The 25,182-nt window shown below is 48.8% G+C and overlaps 1 protein-coding gene across 1 annotated transcript in view; it reads right to left on the bottom strand.

Annotated features, from left to right (window-relative positions):
- LOC119174878 (uncharacterized) overlaps positions 1–25,182 on the bottom strand; it is a 77,839-nt gene that overhangs the window by 28,818 nt on the left and 23,839 nt on the right. Inside the window, exons 11-12 of the mRNA XM_075894276.1 lie at positions 5,194–5,714; positions 4,130–4,389 (exon numbers count right to left, since the gene is read on the bottom strand). Of these exons, the coding sequence (XP_075750391.1) occupies positions 4,130–4,389; positions 5,194–5,714 (781 nt within the window). The remainder of the gene's footprint in view (positions 1–4,129; positions 4,390–5,193; positions 5,715–25,182) is intronic.

The following is a 25,182-nucleotide window of genomic DNA, read 5'->3' as shown; positions in this document are numbered from 1 at the left end:
TCCACTAGCGCTTCAATCGAGAGGTCCTCACGCTGCTCTCGAACGAGCGTCTCTCGATCAACTCTCGGCAGCTCGCTCCAACTTTCCGCTACGGGCGAGAGTGTTGCAGCCCTCTCGCTCTGATTCAATGGCGCCATGTCGTCTCCCCTTTCTACGGAAACCGCGCCGGTCGGTTCGGCGACGGGCCGCTCGCGTGACTGCTCACATGACTCATGCGGAAACTTTCCTTTCTGGGGTTCCGTCGACCCGCCGACAAGGTCACTTGAGAGTTCACCGCATTGAACCAGATCAAGCTGCCGCGATAGCTTCCGCGCTTGCGATCGCGTGAGGGCCATGCACGCAAAGTTGGGGAAGAACGATTTGCCCTGCTCTTTGAGAAGCTGCTCTGAGTTGTTGGAGAATAGATAAGGAAAACGATCGTTTAGCGCGGCAGACACAGCTGCTTCGGTGCGTAGCTCACCGAACGGGCCTTCAATGACAACCATGGCGATTGGTAAGCGAACACTCTGCTCCTCGGCGACTTGCCTGATCCACGCGCATTCTCCTGTAAAGTCATCCGGAGACACCAGTGAAGGATGGACAACGTCCATGGTTGCCGCTGAGTCTCTAAGTGCTCGGCACGTTTTCTCATTCACCCTAATTTCTTGGAGATACGGCTCCAACAACCGCATGTTTTTTTCTGATTCTCGGATCGTTGCGAAGGCAAACTTTTCCTGACAGTTTCTCGCGATGTGCCCTTCCTTTTTGCAGTTGTAGCAGATTAGCGGCTTCCGTTTGTTTTCCGATTCAAATGCCTGTGTGGTAGAAACCTCACTCGATTTCTCCGCTTCTGTTTGCCCTTCCCCTACACTGTCCTTCGTAAGAGACGGGTCCTTCTTGAAATTACGGTGCGGAACGGGTTTCCGTTGATCAGGTTTCTTTGAAAAGCCCTGTTTTCTCTCATCCTTTTCAACGCGCACTGCCCTGCTGTGCAACTTTCGGCGAGTATAATACTCCTCAGCTAACTCGGCTGCCTTGTTTAGCTGTACTTCACCAAGCCTGTCCTGCAGCCAAAGTCTGACATTATCCTCGATGCAGCGGTAGAATTGCTCCAATGCAACGCATTCCACCACTTTATCGCGGTCGTCATAAACACCTTCGCCCTTGAGCCATTCAATTAAATCGGCTTTAAGACGAAACGCGAAGTCAACGTGTGACTCATTCCCCTTTTCAGCATACCGGAACCTTTGCCTGAAAGCCTCGGGTGACAACTTATAACGTCTCAAAAGCACTTCCTTAACCTCGTCATAGCTCTCAAACGCTTCCCTCGACAAGCAAGTTATCGCGTCGGACACTTCGCCGGGAAGAAGAGCTAACAGGTTCTGCGCCCAAAGAGACCGCTCCAAAACGTTTCGCTCACAGACGTGTTCAAACTTGACGAGGTACTTCGCCATGTCCTCGCCTACTACGAACGGTGGCAGTTGGTCTCGAATTCTAAAACCGCTGACCTGAATCGTCGGAGAAGCTACGCTAGGCGCCTGCGAACACTGTAGGATTGCCAATTCTAGTCGTTTCATCTCAAGGCGCTCCTGTCTCTCGGCCTCCTCGCGCTCGCGACGTTCACGCCTTTCAGCTTCCTCACGTTCGCGAGCTTCGCGCCTTTCAGCTTCTTCGCGAGCTTCGCGCCTTTCAGCTTCTTCGCGAGCTTCGCGCCTTTCAGCTTCTTCGCGAGCTTCTACTTCTCGCCTTTCAGCCTCCTCACGGCGTGCTTTAATATTTACCCAGGCCTCATCGACTTCCTCCGCCGACACTCCCTCATCCTTCATGATCTCAAGGATCGCTTGCTTTCGTTTCGCACGGCCCAAAGTAATGCCGAGTTCCTCACAAATTTCGATGAGTTCCTTCACCTTAAGGTTCTCCATCGTTCACACTAGCCTCTTGCTGTTTGCCCCTGTTAACAATTTACTTGCCGTACCCACTATAAGTCAACAAGCAAGACGCGCAAGCAATTTTTCACTCTCCCGTGTTTACCCCCTCCGCATTAGCTTTGGTTTCAAAGCACTTCGACTTTGCTTGAAACGATCAAAGCTCACTCTAATGCTTCACACAGCCCTTCTCTAAACTACTACAACCTGAGCTAGAGTAGTCTGGTGAACTGAGGGGAAAACATCAGGCACTCACCGCATCGATGTCGCTGACGCCGGCCGATCCCGCAGCTGCCAACCACTGTTGCGAAGCCACCTCCGAAATCCCACCGCTGCCACCACTGTTGCGAAACCACCTCCGTGATCCCACCGCTGACCTCCACTGTTGCGAAAGACGGCGACGCCAACACGGTCCCGAAGGCGCCACTGCTTTCAACTCCGCCGGGAAGGTCACCAGCCGTTTGGTAGCGTATGTTTCTCAGCTCGCGACTGCTTCTGCGCAGAGCTGATAAGACGAGCGGACGAGACGACGGTGAGTTAAACAAGGTTTATGTACAGCATATATACAGAGGCGTTACAATTTCGGCACTGGGGCCGACAGAGACTCGAAGAGCCGAGCTCTCCTCTCTAACACATAGGTCAGCTTTTCGCCTAAGATCGCCGATTCACACACATGTCGGCTCTACGACACGGGGACGCCTCTCACATAGGACCGCCGATCGCGACACGCCGCAGGGCTTCTTTTATATGCACCGGGTCCAACCATAATGTCCAATCAGAAGCGCCGCTGGTCGTCAGGGCAGATTCCTCCAATGGGGTCGCCGCTGGGCCACGTCAGACCCCCAGACACGAAGACGCCGGCTCGCTGTCACGTGCGCTGCTGACTCACTGCACGTGGGCCAGAGATGCGACGCGCGTGTTTACGCCGTTGAGTTGTTCGCGTCAGGCGGACTATGCTGGTCTCACAGCTCGCATTTGACGGGTCAAAGCGTCCGCTATCCAGCCAGTTAACGGTCGAACACTCGTGAACATTTAAACAAAAGTAACTTTAATTTACAGGAATTGGGGTCACATTTCAACAAACATTCACAAGCACTCAGTAAGTCCCCCCGTAAAAAAGCGGTGCTGTTGCTCGGGCAGGTAGGGTGAGTCAGCCCGCCGCTTGGAATTTCTTCTTCCGTCGACGACCGGTGTTTGCACTCTCTCCGTGAGCTGACAGAGAAGATGACAAATGACGCTCTGAAGGTCGTTTGCGGCGCCCGTTTAAAGTGGCCATAACAAAGGAAAATGGGGTTTCAAGACGTGGAAGTAGCCCCTATTAAGGGATTAAGCGTCTCTCCCGACTTCCTTTGGCGGCACTTGAAAGGCAAACACGGCTCCTGGCCGCTCTCTTCGAGAGGGGACGGCACACTCCCCGTCTGGTGTCTGCTTGTTAGACGCCACAGTTTGTTGATGGCGAAAACAAGGGCACCACTTCTGACATCGGTCGGCAGAGTTTCCTTATTGCACCATTCCTTGCAATCTTCACCTCCACCTTGCGCACCATTCCGTCCGCACTGGGCAGGCTTTGGGTGACAACGCCGATGGGCCAATCGTTGCGATTTGCTTCTTTGTCCCTGATGAGCACGACGTCGCCTTCTTTTATATACTTTCATGATGTGCACGAAGCGCTCTTTTGTCTCAGGGTTTTTTCGCAACGTGCGTCGCAGCGAGTACAGGCGAGAGAGAGCCTGTTCTCGGTTATTCGGAAGCCGTCTTCTTGTTGAGCGGAAAGGTAGAGGGGCAACCCAGTTGATTGACCTGTCTTTGTATAATTCCCTATCCATGATATTGAGGAAGGCTCTATCTTCTATAGACAGGGAACGCTCGTTTTCTTCTCGCGTTGTCTCGAACAGGTTGGGTGCCAAGGTGTCATCTGATGCTGTTATTGATGAGAAATCATTCTTGACCTGATGCCTGTCCGCAGTGTAGAGAACCGGCGCTTCCATGACCATGAAATGTTTTGTAGATGGGGTGAAAAGGGATGGTCTTCCGTTGCCCAGAATGTGTGTTTTTAACACATTTATGGAGCCTGTTTTTCGCGTACGACCCAGGCAGACGTTTCCGACAATGACCCATCCGAGATCGAGCCTCTGTGCATAAGGAGCGTCAAGCGGCCCGTTAATGGTCTGGCGAACTTTGTGGACTCTGAGAATGTCTCGACCGAGGAGGAGCAATATTCTTGCCTCTTCGAGAGGTGGAATGTGAGCGGCAATGGCCCTCAAGTGCGAGTAGTTCCGTGCTGCGTCTGCCGTTGGAATTTCTTCCCTGTTGTCCGGAATCTCATCGCACTCAAGAAGAGGCGGAAGGAAGAGCTTGACATTGCCCGATACGCTCCGCACAAGGAAGCCGTTTGCGACCCTGCCGACAACCTCAGTACTGCCGGAACAAGTGCGTAATGTGTACTGGGTAGGTGTGCCCTCCACACTGAACTCTTCGAGAAGTTCTGGCCGAACCAACGAACGATTACTCTGTTCATCGAGTATCGCGTATGCTCTTAATATCTTGTCAGGCTGAGATTGGTGAGTCACATCCACGAGACAGATTTTAGCGCACGATCTGTAGTTGTCGTTCACGTTTGCCACCTCGGTACGCGTAGATGTGACTCTTTCATCCAAATTCTGAGCAGAGTTGTTATCGCGTTCAATAGGCTTCGGCGATTCTGAGCACGTAGTTGATGGGTGAAGCGCTGTTGCATGATTACCGCTGCTGCATATGTAGCATTTTACGACCGCTTTGCATTGCCACTGCGTGTGATTTGAGGATAAACAACATCGTAGACATATTCCTTGCGCTTTAAGAAAGGTCATCCGTTCTTCCAGTGTTCTTTCACGGAAAACGCGACACCTTGCAAGAGGATGAGGCTTCTCGTGATGCGGGCACCATTTTTCGAAGCTCTTCGATTCAAGTAGCTGCTTTGGTGTGGTTTCCTGAACCTGCTCGAAGGCGTGATCTACGTTTGTTTTCCTTGCTGACACAGATGACTTGTGCAGCGGCGTCTTGGTGGTCGTTCCTTCTTTTCGCTGTGTGATCGTAGGCGAGACATATTGTGGTTGCAGGATGAAGCTGGGATCGTTCCTCATGTTTGCCTGGTCTTGAACGAACTTTGAAAAAACCGCAAAGGGTGGGAACGCAGTGTTGTTCTGTTTTTTGTATTTAGTCCCCACTGACATCCAATTTTCTTGAAGTCCAGATGGTAACTTGGAAACAATTTTGTTTATTCCTCTTGCGCTATCCAAATAGTTAAGACCGGCGAGGTAGGGATCAGATTTGGCAGCTTCGAGTTCCAGCAGGAGGTCTCCGAGCTCTTGCAATTTGGCATTATCCCGGTACGATATTCTTGGGAACTCCTCCAACTTCCTCAGCAGCGCATCCTCAATTGCCTCAGGACGTCCGAAGGTGTCGTCGAGCCGTTTCCACACGATGTTCAAGCCCTTCGAGAAGTCATCCACATGAACAGATTTCAACCTTCGCACTTGATTCGATGACTCAGGACCAAGCCATTTGATTAGAAGGTCGAGCTCTTCCTGCGCAGAAAGGTCTACATCTCTGATGACGCCTTTGAAAGATGACTTCCAAGCTCGAAAGTTCTCAGGTCGATCATCAAACCTCGTAAGTCCTGTAGAGACAAGGTCCTTGCGGCACAAGAATTTAAGGACGCCGGCAAGCTCTGAGCTTGAACTGTTAGGTGCTGGCGTGTACGCAGGCGGCTGATGATAGTCACGCAAGTCCGTGAGGTGGTTGGCTACTTCAGCATGCTCCAAGCTCTGGCTTCTCGGATGAACAACAGGCGCCCGAAGAGACGCAAGCTCGGCATCACGTATGGCGGCTTGCTCAGTGATGTAGCTCTAAACCCGTAGTGTCCGGTCTAAAGGTGGGTGTGGGCGCACACACTCCCCGCCATCCTGTTCCACAGCTGCCTCGAGTGCACTTGCCTGCGCGTCTGCAGCAGCTGCCTCTTTTTCATGTTCTAATACCTCAAGCTCGGCCTCAATTCTTGCCTTTTCTAAGCGCATTGCGGCCTCTTTACGCCCAAACTGAGCTCTTGCTTTGACGGCCTCTGCTTTCGCGCGGGCCTGCGCAGCAGCCAGGCTAATCGTGGAGGAGCCCGATCGTCGTGATCGCGAGGAAGCTCTCGAGTGAGCCGATAGAGAGAACTGCGATGCTGTTTCATGCGCCTTGTCGCGTTCTTGTGGCGTAGCCTCTTGTAACTTTTCGCTCACGATCGCCTCACGGTCTTCATCGATTGCCTGTTGGAGCTGTAATTCGTGCCTGGCCTCAGGCGTCTTCGCCTTCTCGAGAAAGGCTGAGTATCTTGCGGTAGCATGTTCGTAGCACTCGTAACTTGCACGAAGCTGCGTTTTGGCGCCGGTAAACTGTTCTCCTTTAGCGCGTGACAGTGCCTGAAGAGCGCTCTCCACGTTTTTCCAAACAGAATCTAGTTTGCGGCAGTGCTCCTCGTGGCTCGTTTGGTACATTTCTTTAGCCCTCGTCGATAGGGTTGTTTTTCTTTGCGGCCGAACGTTTGATGCGGAAGCTTCATCTTGTGGTATGACATTTGGACACTCATGCGTCAGCTCGTCCTGGTCCATTCTTGCTTGCACGTTTTGTCTCGGAGCGGACGTATGTGAAACAATGGTGCTAAGCTGCGCGTTGAGCGTTGAAAGATGAAATGAGCCCACCTTGTTGCTGCCCTTCTGCTGTCAGCTGCTCAACTCCTTGGCGATGATATCCTTGCAATGGGCGTGTGTCTGGGTTCAACCGGGGGTCTTGCCGTGGCGACGTATCCCATTGCCGGCGGACGTTGAGTTGGCGGCCGATGGCAGTTGAAGCGCTTTTTTACTGTGCTGAGCTGCGCGTTGAGCGTCGAAAGATGAAATGAGCCCACCTTGTTGCTGCCCTTCTGCTGTCAGCTGCTCAACTCCTTGGCGATGAAATCCTTGCAATGGGCGTGTGTCTGGGTTCAACCGGAGGTCTTGCCGTGGCGACGTATCCCATTGCCGGCGGACGTTGAGTTGGCGGCCGATGGCAGTTGAAGCGCTTTTTTACTATGCTGCTTCTCACAGCTCGCATTTGACGGGTCAAAGCGTCCGCTATCCAGCCAGTTAACGGTCGAACACTCGTGAACATTTAAACAAAAGTAACTTTAATTTACAGGAATTGGGGTCACATTTCAACAAACATTCACAAGCACTCAGTAAGTCCCCCCGTAAAAAAGCGGTGCTGTTGCTCGGGCAGGTAGGGTGAGTCAGCCCGCCGCTTGGAATTTCTTCTTCCGTCGACGACCGGTGTTTGCACTCTCTCCGTGAGCTGACAGAGAAGATGACAAATGACGCTCTGAAGGTCGTTTGCGGCGCCCTTTTAAAGTGGCCATAACAAAGGAAAATGGGGTTTCAAGACGTGGAAGTAGCCCCTATTAAGGGATTAAGCGTCTCTCCCGACTTCCTTTGGCGGCACTTGAAAGGCAAACACGGCTCCTGGCCGCTCTCTTCGAGAGGGGACGGCACACGGACTGCGGGCTGGCCTTGACCCAGATTGCCTTTTTCAGAGGCACGGACGTTTGACGAGGACTCGCTGGCATAACACTGTTAAACTAATCACATCTGGATGTGTTTGATATTGCTATGCGAAAAGAGTACGGATTCGAGAAGGTGTACCACAGGCGGCTTACCACAGGCGGCTTACCACAGGCGGCTTACCACAGGCGGCTTACCACAGGCGGCTTACCACAGGTGGCTTACCACAGGCAGCTTACCACAGGCTGCTTACCACAGGCAACAGCTTTAGTTGTGTCACGCCGGCACAGGTGCGGTTTAACTTGCAGCTTCCTCGATGTGTCTGACTGATGAAGACGACTGTTCCAGTGAGGTTTTAGACTACGCTAAAGCGCGCCGGTTAGTAGGTGGCTGACGCTGCAGCTCGCTCTATTCACCATAGGTCGGCAGAACTTGTGAAGGTCACCCAGACTCACTCATGAAATAAAGTTTGAAATTTGAGCTCACTCGGGCTCAGGCTCACGAAAATTTTCTCTAGCTGGACTCAGACTCAAATTCACAAAAATGTTGCTCACCCAGACTCACTCACTCACTCAGACTCACGGCTTGATCTGAGCCTGAGTAAGTCTGAGCGAGTCGACTCACGAGCCTGTAAGCCTAGAGTTAGCTTGTTTGATCGTAGTGTCAATGCCTTTTTACATTTATCTCACGCAACGAGTGCTGTTCTTGGTGCAGTTTTGACATAGCACCTGCGAAAACCGAGTTCTGAGTGCTACTGAACCAGTACGATCATTTTGTTTGAAGATATGACATCGTAAAATATAATTATCAAGAAAATTTTTGGAAGAGTTAGTAGAGAGAAGCCAAGGCACCCCCCTACACAATTCACATCTCTACATCATTCCCTACATTTCTTCCTACATCATTTCAATAAACATTGAAATGACGTAGAAACGACACTGCTTTGAAACATGCCCCGCTGTGGTGGTCTAGTGGCTAAGGTATATTCGGCTGCTGACCCACAGGTCGCGGGATTGAATCCCGGCGTCGGCGCGGGATTTCCGATGGAGGCGGAAATGTTGTAGGCCCGTGTGCTCAGATTTAGGTGCGCGGTAAAGCACCCCAGGTGGTCGGAATTTCCGGAGCCCTCCACTATGGCGTCTCTCATAATCATATGGTTGTTTTGGGATGTTAAATCCCACATATCAATCAATGAATCTGCTTTGGAATACCTGTTATAGTAGACATGAGTATAAATGTGAATCCAGGTTAGGCTGATAGTATTGCTGAAGCTAACTAGATAGGAACTTAGGTCGGAAAAAGAAAATGAAACTCACTCAGACTAACTCAAGAAATACATATTGTCCTTTGGACTCACTCGAATTCAGACTCGACAAAAGTTTTCTGAGCCGAACTCCCTAGAACTATGCTATTCACGGGGCTCAACGTCTCAAATGAACGCTTACAGGGCTGTGAAGTAGGTTTTGCAGTTTGGGTGTACAGATATCGATCTCACCCACTTTTATTGGACGTGGACTTAAGTCCTTAAGAATAGACTAGGCAAAAAATTGTATGATAGAAATAATTTATGTACATCAACTGCAACTGATATTCCTCTTCCTTCATCGGGATGCGAACATACTGGTAGGTAATATAGCCTTGTGCGTAAAAGAAAAATGTCACAATCAGAGCCCCACTGTGGCTGGTACATGTTATTGCGAGTCAGGGCACGCTATTAACTAGTCAAGGCATGCTAATCGGGATATGAAATGCCCATGCCGCTTGAAATTCTGCTGATTGCTATACTTTTGTCGAGTGTGCGGAGGCGAATTTCAAACTTACTGCGGGAATACTACGGTGTGCTCTGAAATATTTCCACGTTTGACTACTGAAAAAGCGTTGAAAGAAATCCCACATTAAAAGACGCAATAATGTCGCCCTGCCACTAGCCTAAACATTGATGATAGAGCTGTGGGACGAATGAAACGTCCTTAAATAAGAGGGAAGTTTACACCTTAGCGCCAACAAAACGCAGTGATTGCGTGTATTCAATTCGTACTCTCCGTTTTCTCGTCGCCTTCGCAGCATAGCTTGCAATTGTCCAATGACTTATCTCCTGTTGACTTTTCGCGTTGTTGCCATGTCACCGTATAATCACACCATACCTGCGACGACATATTCACGTGAAATAAAGTTTTGTTTGTGGGAGTGTATTACGGGAACGTACAACGTATAGGCTTGAGGCAGCACTCAAAATCAGAAGTCTACGTTAGTTCTTAAATCTCCCCAAACAATTCGTTAATCTTAGTATAATTACGTAAATGACAAAGTAAGCACTTTGCGACAGCGGGAAAGCGTATTCAATAATGAAGCTGCCAGTTCATAAAAAGGAAAAAAAGGAAGCTGATGTAATGTGCCAGAAGGCCGGAAACATGTTCTGTGTGAATACGGGTGATGCGCATCAGAGAAACGGTCTCTGAAGGCGGCTTTACACCTTGAACGGGACTCGTATTTGGAAGTAGAACTATTGCATATTCTGGGCTCACGGCAAAGCCGCGCCTATGCCACGCTCGCTTGTTCTATAGAAAACGAGCTAACGCCTTATCAGTGAATTGTACACTTTCGTATAGAACACGAGGCCAGAAAAATAAAAATTGCTGGTGTTTTACGTTCCAAAACTGCATAATAACTACGAATAACTGCGGCTTCTCCCCAAACTGCATAATTTTGAGAGAAGCAGCATGGTAAAGGGTTCTGGAAATTCAGAAAGCCTGGTTTTCTTCAACGTACACCTGTTGGAAGCACAAGAACATCTAAAATGTCGCATCCATCTATTTGTTGCCCGGATACGAAACGGCGATCATTCGGGCCAGCAGTAAAACATCATAACCTCTATGCCAGTGACGTTCAACCATACTTCACGTGTCTCCGTGCGTACGTTTGTGTGTGTTCGTGCATATATACATCTGCAAACTTGAAGAAAGAAACATGAGGGAAGTTGAGACTCCGGTTTCCACCTCAAGGCGCTAGAGCACCACGGCGGGTCATAGAGCAAAGGAAAACTTACTTGTCGGGTCACTGAAGTGTCTATCCAAAAAAACGTCGGATCAGGCGGACCCGACGTTCAGCCAGGGTTTCCAATATCGCTCCACGATTGCATCACCGGACGCAGCTCCAATGTGCGGTATAGAAACAAAGAAAGGACCGCGGCAACGCCGTCTCGGGAACGCATGCACGTACGCCTCCGGGCCAAACTGCGCCCGAGTCGTGGCCGATTGGCTCTCCTCCCCACTTGTGCCGTTCGAATAAGGAAATTGCGTGTTCGCCAGCCTTCTCTTGCTGACGTCGACCTGTGATCTAGTTCGTGTGGTGCAGCCTTTCTACTTGACACGGACGGTCACTACACGTTTCCCAAGCGTAACATCGTTGTCGTGGCGCTTTTGTGTCTCACACGTGCGTTCACTTAGTGACGTCGTGTCGCGTGGCGGCATGGCACCAGACCATCACGCTGCTGTTACGGGCGTGCCAGCTGTTTTTCTCGGAGGCGTTGTCCCTGCTGCACAACAGCATTGCGCATTCGAGCCTATTAAGCAGGCGTCCGCTCTGTGTCAATAGCCAGGACTTAGCAAACAGAAATGGTATTTTAGATGATTCTAGAAAGAGAGAGACAGAAGAAAATTACAGCATATCCACGTAGTAAATGATGATGACTGGGGTGAAGAGTCCATCTGTTCCTCCGTCAATCAGTCCGTCCGTCCGTCCGTCCGTCCGTCTGTCCGTCTGTTTGTCTGTTTGTCTGTACCTAAAACTAGCAACATCTAGTTACATTATACGCAACTATATATAAAGAGATCGACAAATATATGTCATCTATTGAACACTTTGTAAAACTACAGGTGACAACGTACATCAACATTGGAGGAAGGACTGACCTACACCCTAAGAAGCTTCGCCCCTAAAAAATCAGTGACTAGCAATGTCATATGAACCATAGTTTTGACAGGGTGAGTTAACTTCCTTCTCTTCGACTAGCTCCTACACTAGCTAAGGAGGGAAGATGTTTGAGGTTCGGAATGGGTCCCTCGATGACTCGAGTGCACGGTGGCAGCTCGAAGGAAGAGCCGTAGTCCAGTGAAGAGACGCTTTATTGCAGCCTCAGGCGTCTGCCCGAGTCCAAGCCCGAACATTCCTCTCTATTTCACATTCAAACAACATTTTTTCAACCCTCGGTTGAATAAAGGGTCTCCACACAAGCCAATCACACGTGTGGGCTCGCATCGCCACAGCCAATCGCAAAAACACTTGCATAGCAGGCACTGCATTGATAAAGATCACGTCACAAAATACAACACGAAAGGGGATATGTTATCCCATGCCAGGCCATGTATCAGCCGACCTCCATCGGTAGCCGTTGTCCTGCTCGAGCTCCATAGTTTTCTCATTAAATGTCGCTTCGTAGAAGCTTCCTTAAGAGCGGTGAGTACACCGTCAAACCCAGTGCACTGACCAGGTGTGCATGCAACAGCGAGGCGCCCCGCCATCCCAACAACTTAAAAGACTTAGAAGTGTGGCAGCTTGGGCTAGTTGGTATGGCATGACGATAGTTATAGCGCGAGAACAAAACGACGACACAGATACAAGAAGGACACGAAGGACACGAGCGTTAACTTCCAACTGAGTTTATTGCGCAGAGCACGAAAATAAATAGAGGAGACAGTATTCATGTGACAAAAACCATATGGCACAAAGAGCAAAACATGAGTAAGAGAAAAAAAACAAAGGCATAGAAAAAGGTAAAGAAAAGCATATAAGGAAACGAAATAGAAAAGTAAAGGTATTTTAACTACTTGCGTGTACCAAAACCTTCGAGGAACCTTGGTTCCTTCTCGGACAGAGACACGGAGGGCTTGCTAATGCTAGACACCTGTTCGCAAGCCATCTGCACGGCCTCGACGATGACTCGGGTGCGCTCATCCTTGTGCTTGTACAGCGTCGCTGTGTACTTGAAAAGGGACACAGTTGCACTCAGAGCAGTGCTGAACAAAAAAACCATCTTTCCCGTTTCTAACATTGTTAGCGTGTTCTCACATAACAAGCACCGCATGAAAGGGGGGTCCTATAGACAACTTCCCGGAAGCATGCCGCATAGCTGTTTCTATGCTGAACTCTGCATTCCGTTGATGACTGCGTTTTCAGGGTGTTTGTAGATTTGGTGAGGCTGATTATTTTGAATGGTGCAGAGAACAGGAGACGAACTGCAACTCGTTTCCCGATTTTTTTTTGAGCCTGTGTGATATCTGGTGTTTGTATGGAACCACGGCCATCCTTTCACGCTCTGTATCCGCGTTGCTCAGATTCTGTCGCTGTCTCTGCTCTGCCTTATTAGTCCGCAGGATAGTCTCAGCAACGGAAGCGATAAACGCCTCAGAGAAACCCGAAGCCTTAAGCCGGGAAACTTGAGCTTTGAAGCTCGCAGAGATGTTGTGGGCGCACGACCTATTTAAGGCATTCTCAAGACAGGTTCGTGCTATGCCTCGCTTAACTAACTTGCTGTGAGCGGAAGAAAAAGGAAGAAAGGAAGAAAGGAAGAAAAAGAAGTCGTGTCCTTCGTCTCCTTCTTGTCTCTGTGTCGTCGTTTTGTTCTCACGCTATAACTATCGTCATTCCATACCAACCAGCCAAAGCTGCCATACTTCTAAGGAACTAAGGTTCCTCGAAGGTTTTGGTGCGTGCAAGTAGTTACATTACCTTTACTTTTCTGTTTCGTTTCCTTATACACTTTTCTTTGCCTTTTTCTGTGCTTTTGTTTTATTTTTTGTTTTTTGTTTGGTTTTTTTTCTTACTCATCTTTTGATCTTTGTGCCACATGATTTTTTTCACGTGGTTACTGTCTCCTATATATATTTTTGCGCTCTGCGCAATAAACTCAGTTGGAAGTTAGCGCTCGTGTCCTTCGTGTCCTTCTTGTCTCTGAATTGTCGTTTTGTTCTCGCGCTGTAACTATCGTCATCTTAACAACACTCGGTAATGACGTATTGCGGGGAAGGACCGGTTGTGCCCCCGTGATCTTCGACGACAGCGTAGCTGTGGCCTACTGAACTTGCCCTACGCTCTCTTCTGACGCTGAAAAGAGCTCTCGCCTGTGGTGCCCCGTCCTCGGTCTCCTGCGACCGTGTCCATCTTTCCTATCTCCTCCGTCGTTTTCCGTCATTCGCTCTCTCTGCACCTCTCTCTCTCTCTCCTTCCTGTCTATCTCTTTACCTTTTAATCCTATCCTTTTAATCCCCCCCCCCTCGTGAGCTACTGTTGAGGTGTCCTCCCACTGAGAGACAGTTACAGGGCTCACTTTTCGCTTCTTTCCATTTAAAATCACTCACAATAAGCTCATCTCCGTGCCGCAACCATGCATGGTCAGGCACTGCGCCGTGCTCCCGATCGGGTTGCAGAAATTAAGTGCCTTTCTCATCTTCTAACTACTACCACCACCATCATTGTGAGCCCAGTGGTCGAGTCCCTGCGGCATTCTCAGTGGCACACGGGCATGCCAACAATGACTTAAACTCAGACGACCACGCTTGACGTGTTTCCTGCCAGGCACGCTTCCGAGTAAGCTTTCCCCTTCTAGTCTCAGACGGGGTGACCTTGACGGCTATGCCAGTGAACCATGTGAACGAAGGAGTCTCCTTTCTTTCCATGCGCGGGACTTCCGCGTTCACCTTCGTGGAATTGATCGGCTATGTTAGTTGACGGGTGGGGAACTGGATCCTCTCTGCATCAGCCGCATTAATTGCGCTACCCACAACACGCCGCTAATGATTGCCTCATACTCACTGGGTGTCTGCAGTTTCCAAATGCTGTCTGAAGAATTCAAGGTTCCTTGTCAACACGTTGACTTCAACGGTATTTCTTGTTCGGCTTTTCATAGTTTTGACGTATTGTGTTCCTCAGAACTTGTTCTTTTTTTAGCATTTATAGCGCGTAGTGACAGTAGAACAGTCTATTGCAATGAACATTGGATCGCATTACATCTGATTTATTTTATTATATAGGGGATGCAAAAAGAGTTCCTTAATTCGGAAAATTGGACAACTCGGATGTGTTGTCTGGTCTCGGCCAGAGGCATTGTTGAATGGCATGAAGCTCTCATTAATTAGGTCGCCCTTCATAACCCGGTCAATTCGGATGATCCCTCGGAGCGCATCGATTGCGAAGCGTGAAAATGTGTGACGCGAAAGAGCGAGAACAGCGTTATCGTTTAACCGAAATGAGGTGGCGTTCCACATCGCTATCTTTATCAGTTAGTGACCTTGATTTTGTCCGCACGTGTATCCGGCACTCTGCGGCTTTGTTACGTTCTAGCTTCATTTTAGATTCATGCAGTGCGCGCGCAATGTCACAAAACATGGCGGAAGCTGTTGAACTTGAAATACTTTCAGCAGTAGTTGGCATGCTGCATAAAACTGGTTTGCTGCATAGCGATGGATGTGATATGGATTGATTTTCCGGCCATTTTGCTTGCGAAAGAACTGTACTCACATGGGTGTAGGGTTGGGGAGGGGGATACATAATAAACGAGGGGTGCAGAAATCGTTTGGTGTTAATAAAGCACTAGTGCCTGGCGTCGTGGTTGCAATTAGGGCGAAGTAGCAGGGTGACGAAAATTGGTACTTGTACACTGCTTTTAAGCAAAATAAATAGAGTTTACTTATTCATCAAGGAAATGAAATTGTACTGATGTGTCAGAAATTTGTTTATTGTTTCATATATAATTTCGATCATTGGGCCTTTCGTTTATTCAAACATATTTTTTTTTCGGTCCCATGATAAACGAGTTAACGAGCTTCCACTGTATATATCATTTCATAAAGCAGAGGCATTCAAGCATCAGAGTCTAAATTGGTGGCGCAGCTCGGTTTCAGCCTTAAGGTGACGTCATGCCCGAGAGCGAAGATGCAAGCGTGTTTATAACCATGTGCAAATTGCAGTGTGAACTTGAACACTTCAATTGGTGGCATCACGTGTGTAGGCAGACTGCCTTCGCATTTGTGGCAAAATTAAAAGGTGACATGTGGTTTCAAGGGGGTCACCACCTACTTAGAACACCTCTTTCTTTTTCACTTGTTTGGGTACACCTCAGGCTCAACATCAAATTGCTACGCACGTTTGTCGTTTAGGTTTAGCGGTTTCAGTTCATACGGGGCCCAAAAAGGCTGTTTGGCCAAAAGTTCGGTCAAATAAACAGTTTCATCTGGGACATATTCTGCTGTCTTCAATGTCGCGAGCACGTGACAATCTTACAAGAAGACAGCCCTTGATTTCTAGGCCTATTTTGCGCAGGCAACAGCTATACCGTCATTCTTGGGCATTTTGGAACACCAATCTTGCAACGATATGCGGTGGTCTTAGCATTATTATGGATATGTATTACTAGTACTGCATAAGCTACGCGTTGTACAGCAGCCCTGTAGTTAGCATATCGTCATTAAAAAGTCAGTGCCCTAGCTCTCCGTACAGATGGCTGGCCAGCGAAGCTTAAACATGTAGCCACAGGTGGTTTCAGACGCGCAGCCGAATCCACAGTGCCACTAGAAAAACTCCCGTTGACAGTGAGCGTTGGCCCCGGAGGACTCGTTTCCGCCATATTGCCACGTTGACGCTACTCTGCCCGCAACGCCGCTTCCTCGGCTCGTCGTTGTCGCTTGCGTTCGGCTCAGGATGTGGCTGGATCCTCGGTCAACAGTTGCTGCTTGTGCTTCACCACCCGGGCCTGTTATTGTTCCCGGCGAACTTGAATTATTTAGAGGGTCAGGGGTCGATGCTGTTCTTGGGCGTTCGTAAGTTGCACCTTCCTGCGACGCTAAACACTTCACGTGACCGTTAGCCCGTCACGTGATGTTTGTTTACATCACTCTGCCTGACGACCGGCTTGATGGCATTACTTGGCTGCATGAGAGTCGACGCACATGCGCGCGGGCAGGTGGGGCCGGATTACCTCCTTTCCCAACCTTTTTAATTTTCTCCTGCTGTCTTTTCTCACTCACTTCATGTTCCTGCGCAGCAGCTTTTGAGGTGACCTCCACTTAGAGAGAAAGTTAACGTTGCTACCCTTTTTTTTTCTTGATCAAGACCATTCGGTTGAAACGGTTACACGTGGTCTCGGCGGCACAGCTGCGAAAGAATGAACGACACCGATGACGGCCCTCCCAATGGCGCGTGCATTTCGGTGTGACGCAGAGAACGACGTAACTTACAGATCAGCCAATTGTGACTTTTATCGTTTCTCGCGGCGAACGGTTTTTCGTTCCGCCTAGCCATATACAGATTTCGCTGTATAATGGCGAATCGCGCTTTTCTGATGTGGCCGCAGTAAATTTTATTTTCCTCGCGATTCACCGTGAAACGAAAGTCATAGGTAAAATAGAAAAATCTTCATTTTCACTATTACTGTATGGCCTGAAGCCAAAGCAGCATTTTCTTGAATGGTGTATCAGCTTATTCATGCCATTTGTTTTTTTTATGAATTTCTCGCATTTCAAACGAAGACTGAAAAATATTAGCAGCAGAATTATCTAAATCCGACGTTCCTAAGAAACGCTAAGACTTTGGTATTTTCTTTTGAACTTCAACATTTAAATGTATTCCACTGTTTAAACATTTACAAATTTTCGTCAAGTTACACAGCTTCACGGACTGAAAAAAAAAACTGTATGATGTGCTCCACATGGCTCAACAACATCGGCACAATGTGATAATACTTACACAAGTCTTACTTTTAAAACGTGAATATAACCACGAGGAAAGCCGTTTGGAGCGCTCCGGTAATGCTTGACCATCTGGTGTTCTTTAACGTGTTCCTAAATTCATGTACTCGGGCGTACAGCACTTTCACCTCCATCGAAAATTCGGCTGCCACCGCCGGGGTTTGATCCCAACCATCGGGGCGACAGTCGAAAACCATAACCGATATACCAACGTGACGAGCGGGGCAAGTTTGTATCGCGCATGTTTGTTGTTTTAATGCTTGGCGTAATTCAGCTGAGACACCCCGCGTATAAACGTGTGAGCCTGATGGTGTGCCTTTTTAGGGGCGAAGCTCCTTATGGCGTGGCTTGTGCGTCCCTCGTAGTACGAAACCACCAGTGGCACATACTCGAAATAGCGGTCCTTACAATTTTGACCTCCGAGGTGGTTCCGGTAAGAGATTTCTTCTGTGCGTTGTTGAACAATAAAAGGTAGTGCTCAATGCACATGTTAATGGCTGCTAAGGGAGAATGAGAGACAGGAGCATTCGGCCTTTAGGTAACGCGCACGCTGCAATCCCCATTAGCAGCTATTGGCATGTACATTTGAGCACGATCTGACAAGAAAGGGTTGCTACGTTATACTCGCTGGGTGTAACCTCCTTGGTTTTAGAAAGGTTTAGCGAGCTTTGGGCCGCATAGCCATGAATACAGTAAACTAGTATATACCATGAACTCTAGGTGGTTAAAGGTGGGAAGTAAACCCGAAGCGCAAGCCGTAAGAAAGTGTGCATGTGCCACCTCCCGTTTAGTCCTTAAAATGTCCGCTGGATGGCAGTGCTTCTATATGGAGAATATATGATGAAAAGATGCGAGATGATGGTACTTGGAGTGCTGAATAGATGGACGAACGGACACACTGACAGATGCATGGATGGGCGCATGAACGGACGCAGGCGCGGATGCATGGACGAACGCAGGGACGGACGCACGAACAGACGCACGTACGGACGGGTGGATGGACGCATGGACGGTTACACAGACGTACGCAGGAACGGACGGAAGCAAGAACGAATGGACGGACGAAGGCTTCGCCCCACTCCCCATCATTCACTCCGTGGATATGCTGCCATTTTTTTTGAAAGGGCCTTCTAATTCAAGAAGTAATCCTCTGCCACTCTAGCGGCTATATTTACCTTTCTCCGTACGCACTTGTCTCGTATAGGGGCCATATGGGTCATGCAACGTGACGTGCCCCGCGTAAAAGCTCGCCATTTGTCCTTGCTCGCCATTCTGGCCTCTCTGTCAACACGTCTTGGCACCGTCCTACCGCTCTATACTTGCCTATCACTCTCCCTTCCTGTCGCGCTCAATCAAGTCATTATCTCACCGTTGCGGACGATAAACCTCGCGTTTCGCGCACTTCACGCGTGCTCAGCAACAGTGTGTTGCCGGGAAAGCGCAAGGTTTGGATTAGTGCATGCAAATCAACAGTAAAATTTTCGTGGTCACAGTAACACCCAAGTTGCATTTGATACCGTTGTGGTGTTCCACACTATCCCCTGGAAAAAGAAAAGTGAGACGAGGGAAGCAGAGACGAGAGGAATTTATTTCAGCTTGAGAGGATTTTAGCTTGATTTGGCATGGTTTGGTGTGGGCTTAGGATCTTCGTTATAATTAATGTACGAAAAATAAATGGGCTAGAATTCGTAACTCATATGAGAATGAGAGAACTTTCTTAGTCGGGACTGGAGGTAATAAGCTGGACGGCGACCAACGGAGCTAAAGAGATGTAGTCCCTTTGATACACTCGGCACTATTCTCCGGCTGTCTAGCACATGACGTCAGTACGGAATGTACGTGCATTGGTGGATGCTTGTGGGCGCCCGCCCTGTAGGAGCATACGCCTAAGACTACTTAAGCGGCACCTGACTATAGAACCAGTTGTTTATCACTCGGGCAACGCTTGTTGTCATTCTCATCTGAACGCAACCCAAGAGGTCACGAATAAATAATCTTAGCGTTTTCTTTGAAAATATTTACTTTTAACGTAAAATGTATTCGCATATTTTGCCGAAACCTCAATATTTGTGAAGAGTGGAAACTTGGCCAAGTGTGTAGGTGTTACAAGCTGCCACTCTAGCGTCGCCAGCGCGAAGTCGGCGACGGGAATGACAGCAGGTCGGTTCGTTCCGTACGCAAGCAGAGACAGTGAAGAGATCAGAGACGTGAGAAAACAAAACAACTTTACTCTAGTGATATTGCAACACATGGGATCTACTACAACACTTCAATACAACTAACAAAATACATCGACACTTGATACAACTAAAGAAATATATAACAGAAACAATAAATCAGCTTACGAGAGAGACTATTGCAAACTACACAAACTAACAAGAATAGAACGACGGAGGAGAAAGTTCGAAGGTATAAACAGGTGAAGGCATACGTGTGATGACCGGCAGCGTTGTGTCCCCGACGATCGGATGCGAGAAGTCGAAGAGAGTTCTGGCACGACTGCGATGTCGGCGGTGTTGCAACGCTGGTGGCTCCGGGAGGCTAGTGCTTGCAGGTGACTTCGAGCAGGTTGAGCTAACTCGAGGCGAAGTCCCGATGTCTACGTTGCAGACGTTAATATCGCGTCACAACTAGACGAACGGCTAAGTTTAGGTGGCCAGCCGATACAGAGCCACACTAAAAACTTCTAGAAGAGATGCTTGTTGATCTGTTTCTACACCATGTTGGTCAGCGACTAGTCTGCCTAGCAGGGCAAATACCTGCGCTTAAATCCCCCTCGTGTCTCCTCGCTCTCTTCCTTGGGGACAAGAGACCTCTACATGGGTCCAATCATGCGCGTTTATTTGAGGGAAACTCCGCCCCAAAAATATTTTGACCCCACCCCTTTTTCATTGGGAGAGGGCCCTCAACTAGCGAGAGTGACAACCTGTCGGGTTGTTGTCATACGGCTTGGCCACCAGAGCGTTTCCCACGCTTTTCCCCGTGGGAACCGTCAACCACTTAGCTCTCAGCCGGGGCGTCTCGTAGTCTAATCCTTGTTCGGGGTATACCGTGGCCTTCTACGACCTTGCAGACGCCGCCACAGTTACAAAAGGATTAACTGTCGGCGGCGACGTTTTAAGAAGAGCACCCCATTTTGCACTGCTCGGCTCCCTTTCATGCGCCGCCGTTTCTCACGGTCAGTCGGGGAGTACGGCGCCCGTTAATTGCCGTGACGCGGTGTCGCCAAAAATAGCCGTCCGTGACATTGCCCCCCACTTTCAGAATGTTATTTATAACATTTGTTCACACGGAGGGGAATTTTTTCGTCTACAAGGAACGAAACACCACCATCAAGGGAGGCATGAGGACTGTCCCTCTCATACACAACATACATAGGCAGAGTGCATCAAAGTAACAACAAAAGGAAAAACAAACAATTGTTAAAGTACCAGCTTCATTTACACGCAACAATATCAATGCGCCATACAACCAAGAAGAGGGAATAGCCGTGTACGGCAGCCATCAATACAGAATACACTGCACGAATGTATACTACGAAACAAAACGGAACAGGTGCGCTCCTCTACTGTAGTGCAATCCTTCAATGATCATTACAGCAAGTAAAACAGCCAATGCACCAAGCAACAAGAAAATAACTCAAACCACACTTCTTATTCAATGAAATACGCACATACAAACAGAAAACAACCGACGGAAGGAAAAAAAAAACAACACGCTCATAGACCTCAAGAACAATATCCGGCTCAAGTAATCGGCTCCCACGTTTTCTCAATTAGATTCGCTTGAATCGCACACGATGGGGTCGCTTTCCCGGCGGCTTTCGAGCACGCCAGAGGTTACAAAAAGCATGAACGCCAGGCTGTGTCCTGCTGTCACGCCTCATTCTGCATTTCGGCCGGCTCCCTTCAGGAATGTGCAAGGGACGCCAGAAACAGGGGGGAAGCCTGGGTAATAGTGCCTTTGTGGTCGCCCCCACGCAGTACTTAGCCGTTGTGCCTTTTCGACTTTGAACATTTGGGCAAGGCCGCTTTCCCGAAGTCGTCGAAATGAACCGCGCGATTCGTTCGGGTGACGCACCTCTCTTTCCCCCTCCACACCTGGCTCGCCGCTTGTGCCTACATGAACGCCACCATTGACGTTTCTTGAAACGGATGAATGGCCTAGCCTTTCGTATTTCTCGAGATATAGTGGGATCTGCCCTAGGCTTACATAGTGCGGTGCGCTTCCGCTTCTTTCGTTTTCGGCGATGTTTGCTTGCCCCCTTTTTCTCGATGTCATCATCATGTCGCTTCGGGACCTCAGAAGTTGGGAAGCTCGTTGGAGCTGGCGCTAGGTCTTCCCTCCCGATAACGCTTTTTGAACCCTGCGTCACGACGGGCTGTCGGGCCAAATTAGCTTTGTCAACATTGATGAAGCCATTAACTGGGCCCTCTCCGACGGCATCGCTGCATTCCTGAAGCGTCGCGTCCTCGCTCTGATTCGCCACTGTGCTAATCATGCCTACGTTTGACGATGTCGAAGCGTACTCTTGAGGCACGAAGGAGGTTTCCAGCATCTTACTGGGCCCATTAGGGCTGCTGGCACTCTCCTCATCCACGCAAGGAGCGTCTTTCGACATCGTCTCTCCCTCCAGACCGGCCAAGGCCTCGTTCTTAGCATACTCTACCTTGATGCATTCTAGAATACGCGGACCCTTTTCTGGCGCGATCTTTGGTTCTAGCGCTTCCTGCCACACTTTAACGTCCATCGCTTTCCGACGCGCCTCGCAAGGCAGAACCGTTAGTAGCCCTTGGCACCATGTGTCTCGCTCAAATGACAGTTCCCGCCGGCATCGCCGTGCTCGCTGCTGGATCGGCTCACCCTGCTACTCTCACTGAGGCGAATCTTTAATTGCAGTAACTGCACTTCCCGTTCTCCGGCTTCCCTTGCCGCTTCTCGTTCTTTCGCCCTTTCTTGGCGCTCTCTCTCCCTTTCTTTTTCCCTTTTCTCCCGGGCCCGTGCCCGCTCTTCTCTGGCTAACGCCTGCGCCTGTTCCTGCTGCTCCTTAACACATTGTCTCAAGTCGGCGCCCTCGAGGCCTAACTGTTTACCGTACGCGATCCACTTATCAAAATCCATACACTCCATACTGCAACTGTCACTATAACGCCACTATAAAACAGCACAATCATATGCAGGATGCAACCGCTTCAACTGTGCGGCTCTATCACCACGCTGTCCGCACGGTTCTCGTTCACCTCTCACTGTCTTACTCTTGTACGGAACGTCCTGTCTCGCGGACGCCAGTTTTGTTACAAGCTGCCACTCTAGCGTCGCCAGCGCGAAGTCGGCGACGGGAATGACAGCAGGTCGGTTCGTTCCGTACGCAAGCAGAGACAGTGAAGAGATCAGAGACGTGAGAAAACAAAACAACTTTACTCTAGTGATATTGCAGCACACGGGATCTACTACAACACTTCAATACAACTAACAAAATACATCGACACTTGATACAACTAAAGAAATATATAACAGAAACAATAAATCAGCTTACGAGAGAGACTATTACAAACTACACAAACTAACAAGAATAGAACGACGGAGGAGAAAGTTCGAAGGTATAAACAGGTGAAGGCATACGTGTGATGACCGGCAGCGTTGTGTCCCCGACGATCGGATGCGAGAAGTCGAAGAGAGTTCTGGTACGACTGCGATGTCGGCGGTGTTGCAACGCTGGTGGCTCCGGGAGGCTAGTGCTTGCAGGTGACTTCGAGCAGGTTGAGCTAACTCGAGGCGAAGTCCCGATGTCTACGTTGCAGACGTTAATATCGCGTCACAACTAGACGAACGGCTAAGTTTAGGTGGCCAGCCGATACAGAGCCACACTAAAAACTTCTAGAAGAGATGCTTGTTGATCTGTTTCTACACCATGTTGGTCAGCGACTAGTCTGCCTAGCAGGGCAAATACCTGCGCTTAAATCCCCCTCGTGTCTCCTCGCTCTCTTCCTTGGGGACAAGAGACCTCTACATGGGTCCAATCATGCGCGTTTAATTGAGGGAAACTCCGCCCCAAAAATATTTTGACCCCACCCCTTTTTCATTGGGAGAGGGCCCTCAACTAGCGAGAGTGACAACCTGTCGGGTTGTTGTCATACGGCTTGGCCACCAGAGCGTTTCCCACGCTTTTCCCCGTGGAAACGGTCAACCACTTAGCTCTCAGCCGGGCCTTCTCGTATAGTCTAATCCTTGTTCGGGGTATACCGTGGCCTTCTACGACCTTGCAGACGCCGCCACAGTTACAAAAAGATTAACTGTCGGTGGCGACGTTCTAAGAAGAGCACCCCATTTTGCACTGCTCGGCTCCCTTTCATGCGCCGCCGTTTCTCACGGTCAGTCGGGGAGTACGGCGCCCGTTAATTGCCGTGACGCGGTGTCGCCAAAAATAGCCGTCCGTGACAGTAGGACATAACTGAATATACGAACAGCGCAACCTAGCAGTAGTTACAGCGTAGCTACGGAAGCAATAAGTTTTTTTTTATCATTGTTTGTTGCTTCCGCAGTTATGTTGTACCTATGCTTCTAGGATGCGCTGTTCGTATAAGCAATATTGGATGATATTTCGAACTTTAGTACATACTGCGTTTTGCAATCAGTGGATGTTATAACACTTCAAACCCTCGAATAAGTTGACAACTATCAGAATATTGTAACCCATTATGTAATCAACTTTTCTGCAAAGCGGTTTCAATGTTGGTACCTAGACGATGGTCGTTACCTCAACACATCACAATATGCTGGCCCGCTTTGACTGTACAAAAGCCGGTACATATGAGCGAAATAAGCAGAAATATTAGCAGCACTTTCACTGCTTCTTTTTAAATGTGAAGCATTTCTTAGCGAACTACGGTGCCTTTGAGCGTATCTATCTATCTATCTATCTATCTATCTATCTATCTATCTATCTATCTATCTATCTATCTATCTATCTATCTATCTATCTATCTATCTATCTATCTATCTATCTATCTATCTATCTATCTATCTATGCAGTTACGTTTGGGTGCTCTCGTGGTTCAGCCCTTAATGTGACGTGAACGAAAATTAGCATGGGAGGGTAAGATGGTTTGACGAATAAGATGCGCTGGTCAAGACATGAATAATATCACGATCCCGTCGCGTACGTCGTCAGACACTTCCCGCCAAACAGTGGCACATACCCAGGGGCGGGTATGTGGTGCTGGTAAGCGGGTATGTGCCACAGGTAACTGACACTTAATATCTACCCAGGAACGACGAGAACACACATAGAAAATTTTAACGCGCGAGCGTCAAGAAATACCCGACATTGGTAGCATCGACCCGATGAATGAAAAGAATAACTGTGAGGGTCCCAGCTGGAATCGAACCCAAACATTCTGCTTGGCAACGAAGCATTTTACCACAGAGCTACGCCAGGTCTTGGAACTACTTTTCAAATAGACGCCAATCTTCGTGAAACGTCAATAGTTGTTGCAGAGCTGCCCACCCAATTTTAGAAGCATTACATGTGTGCTCCTTTGATACAGCCGTCACGTTGGGTTAACGTGAATTGTGATTAGATACCATGTGCTATAGTTGGTTTATGTAGCAGTGTCCAGATCCAGCAATTTCATGAGAATCAGCGCCTCATATCAGCTTCTAGTGTTGCTAATATGCATATCCCAGTTGGCATCGTTGCGCAAGTGCAAACAACTCGTTATGTAAACATCTACAACTCTTCAACCTAGGTCTGTGCGTGCGAAATTTCTACATATATTTAGCGTCATTTCATGACGTGTTCCTCAATAAAAAAAATTGCAACAGAGTCACCGTCCTTCCACATGCTTCGCATAACGTTGATTTTCAGGTGCGTGGGATCTGCCGATTTTTTTTTAAAACGGTGTCATTATCTTTAGCCTCATTTCTGTAAGACGTTAGCAGCTTTTGCTTTTTACTATGACTTAACGATAATTTGGGTTTGCG

The sequence above is a fragment of the Rhipicephalus microplus genome, chromosome 5 (genome assembly GCF_043290135.1).
Source record: "Rhipicephalus microplus isolate Deutch F79 chromosome 5, USDA_Rmic, whole genome shotgun sequence".
In the NCBI taxonomy this organism is placed as follows: Eukaryota; Metazoa; Arthropoda; class Arachnida; order Ixodida; family Ixodidae; genus Rhipicephalus; species Rhipicephalus microplus.
Note: the sequence above shows the minus strand (reverse complement) of the source record. Positions and strands in the feature narration are given on the sequence as shown.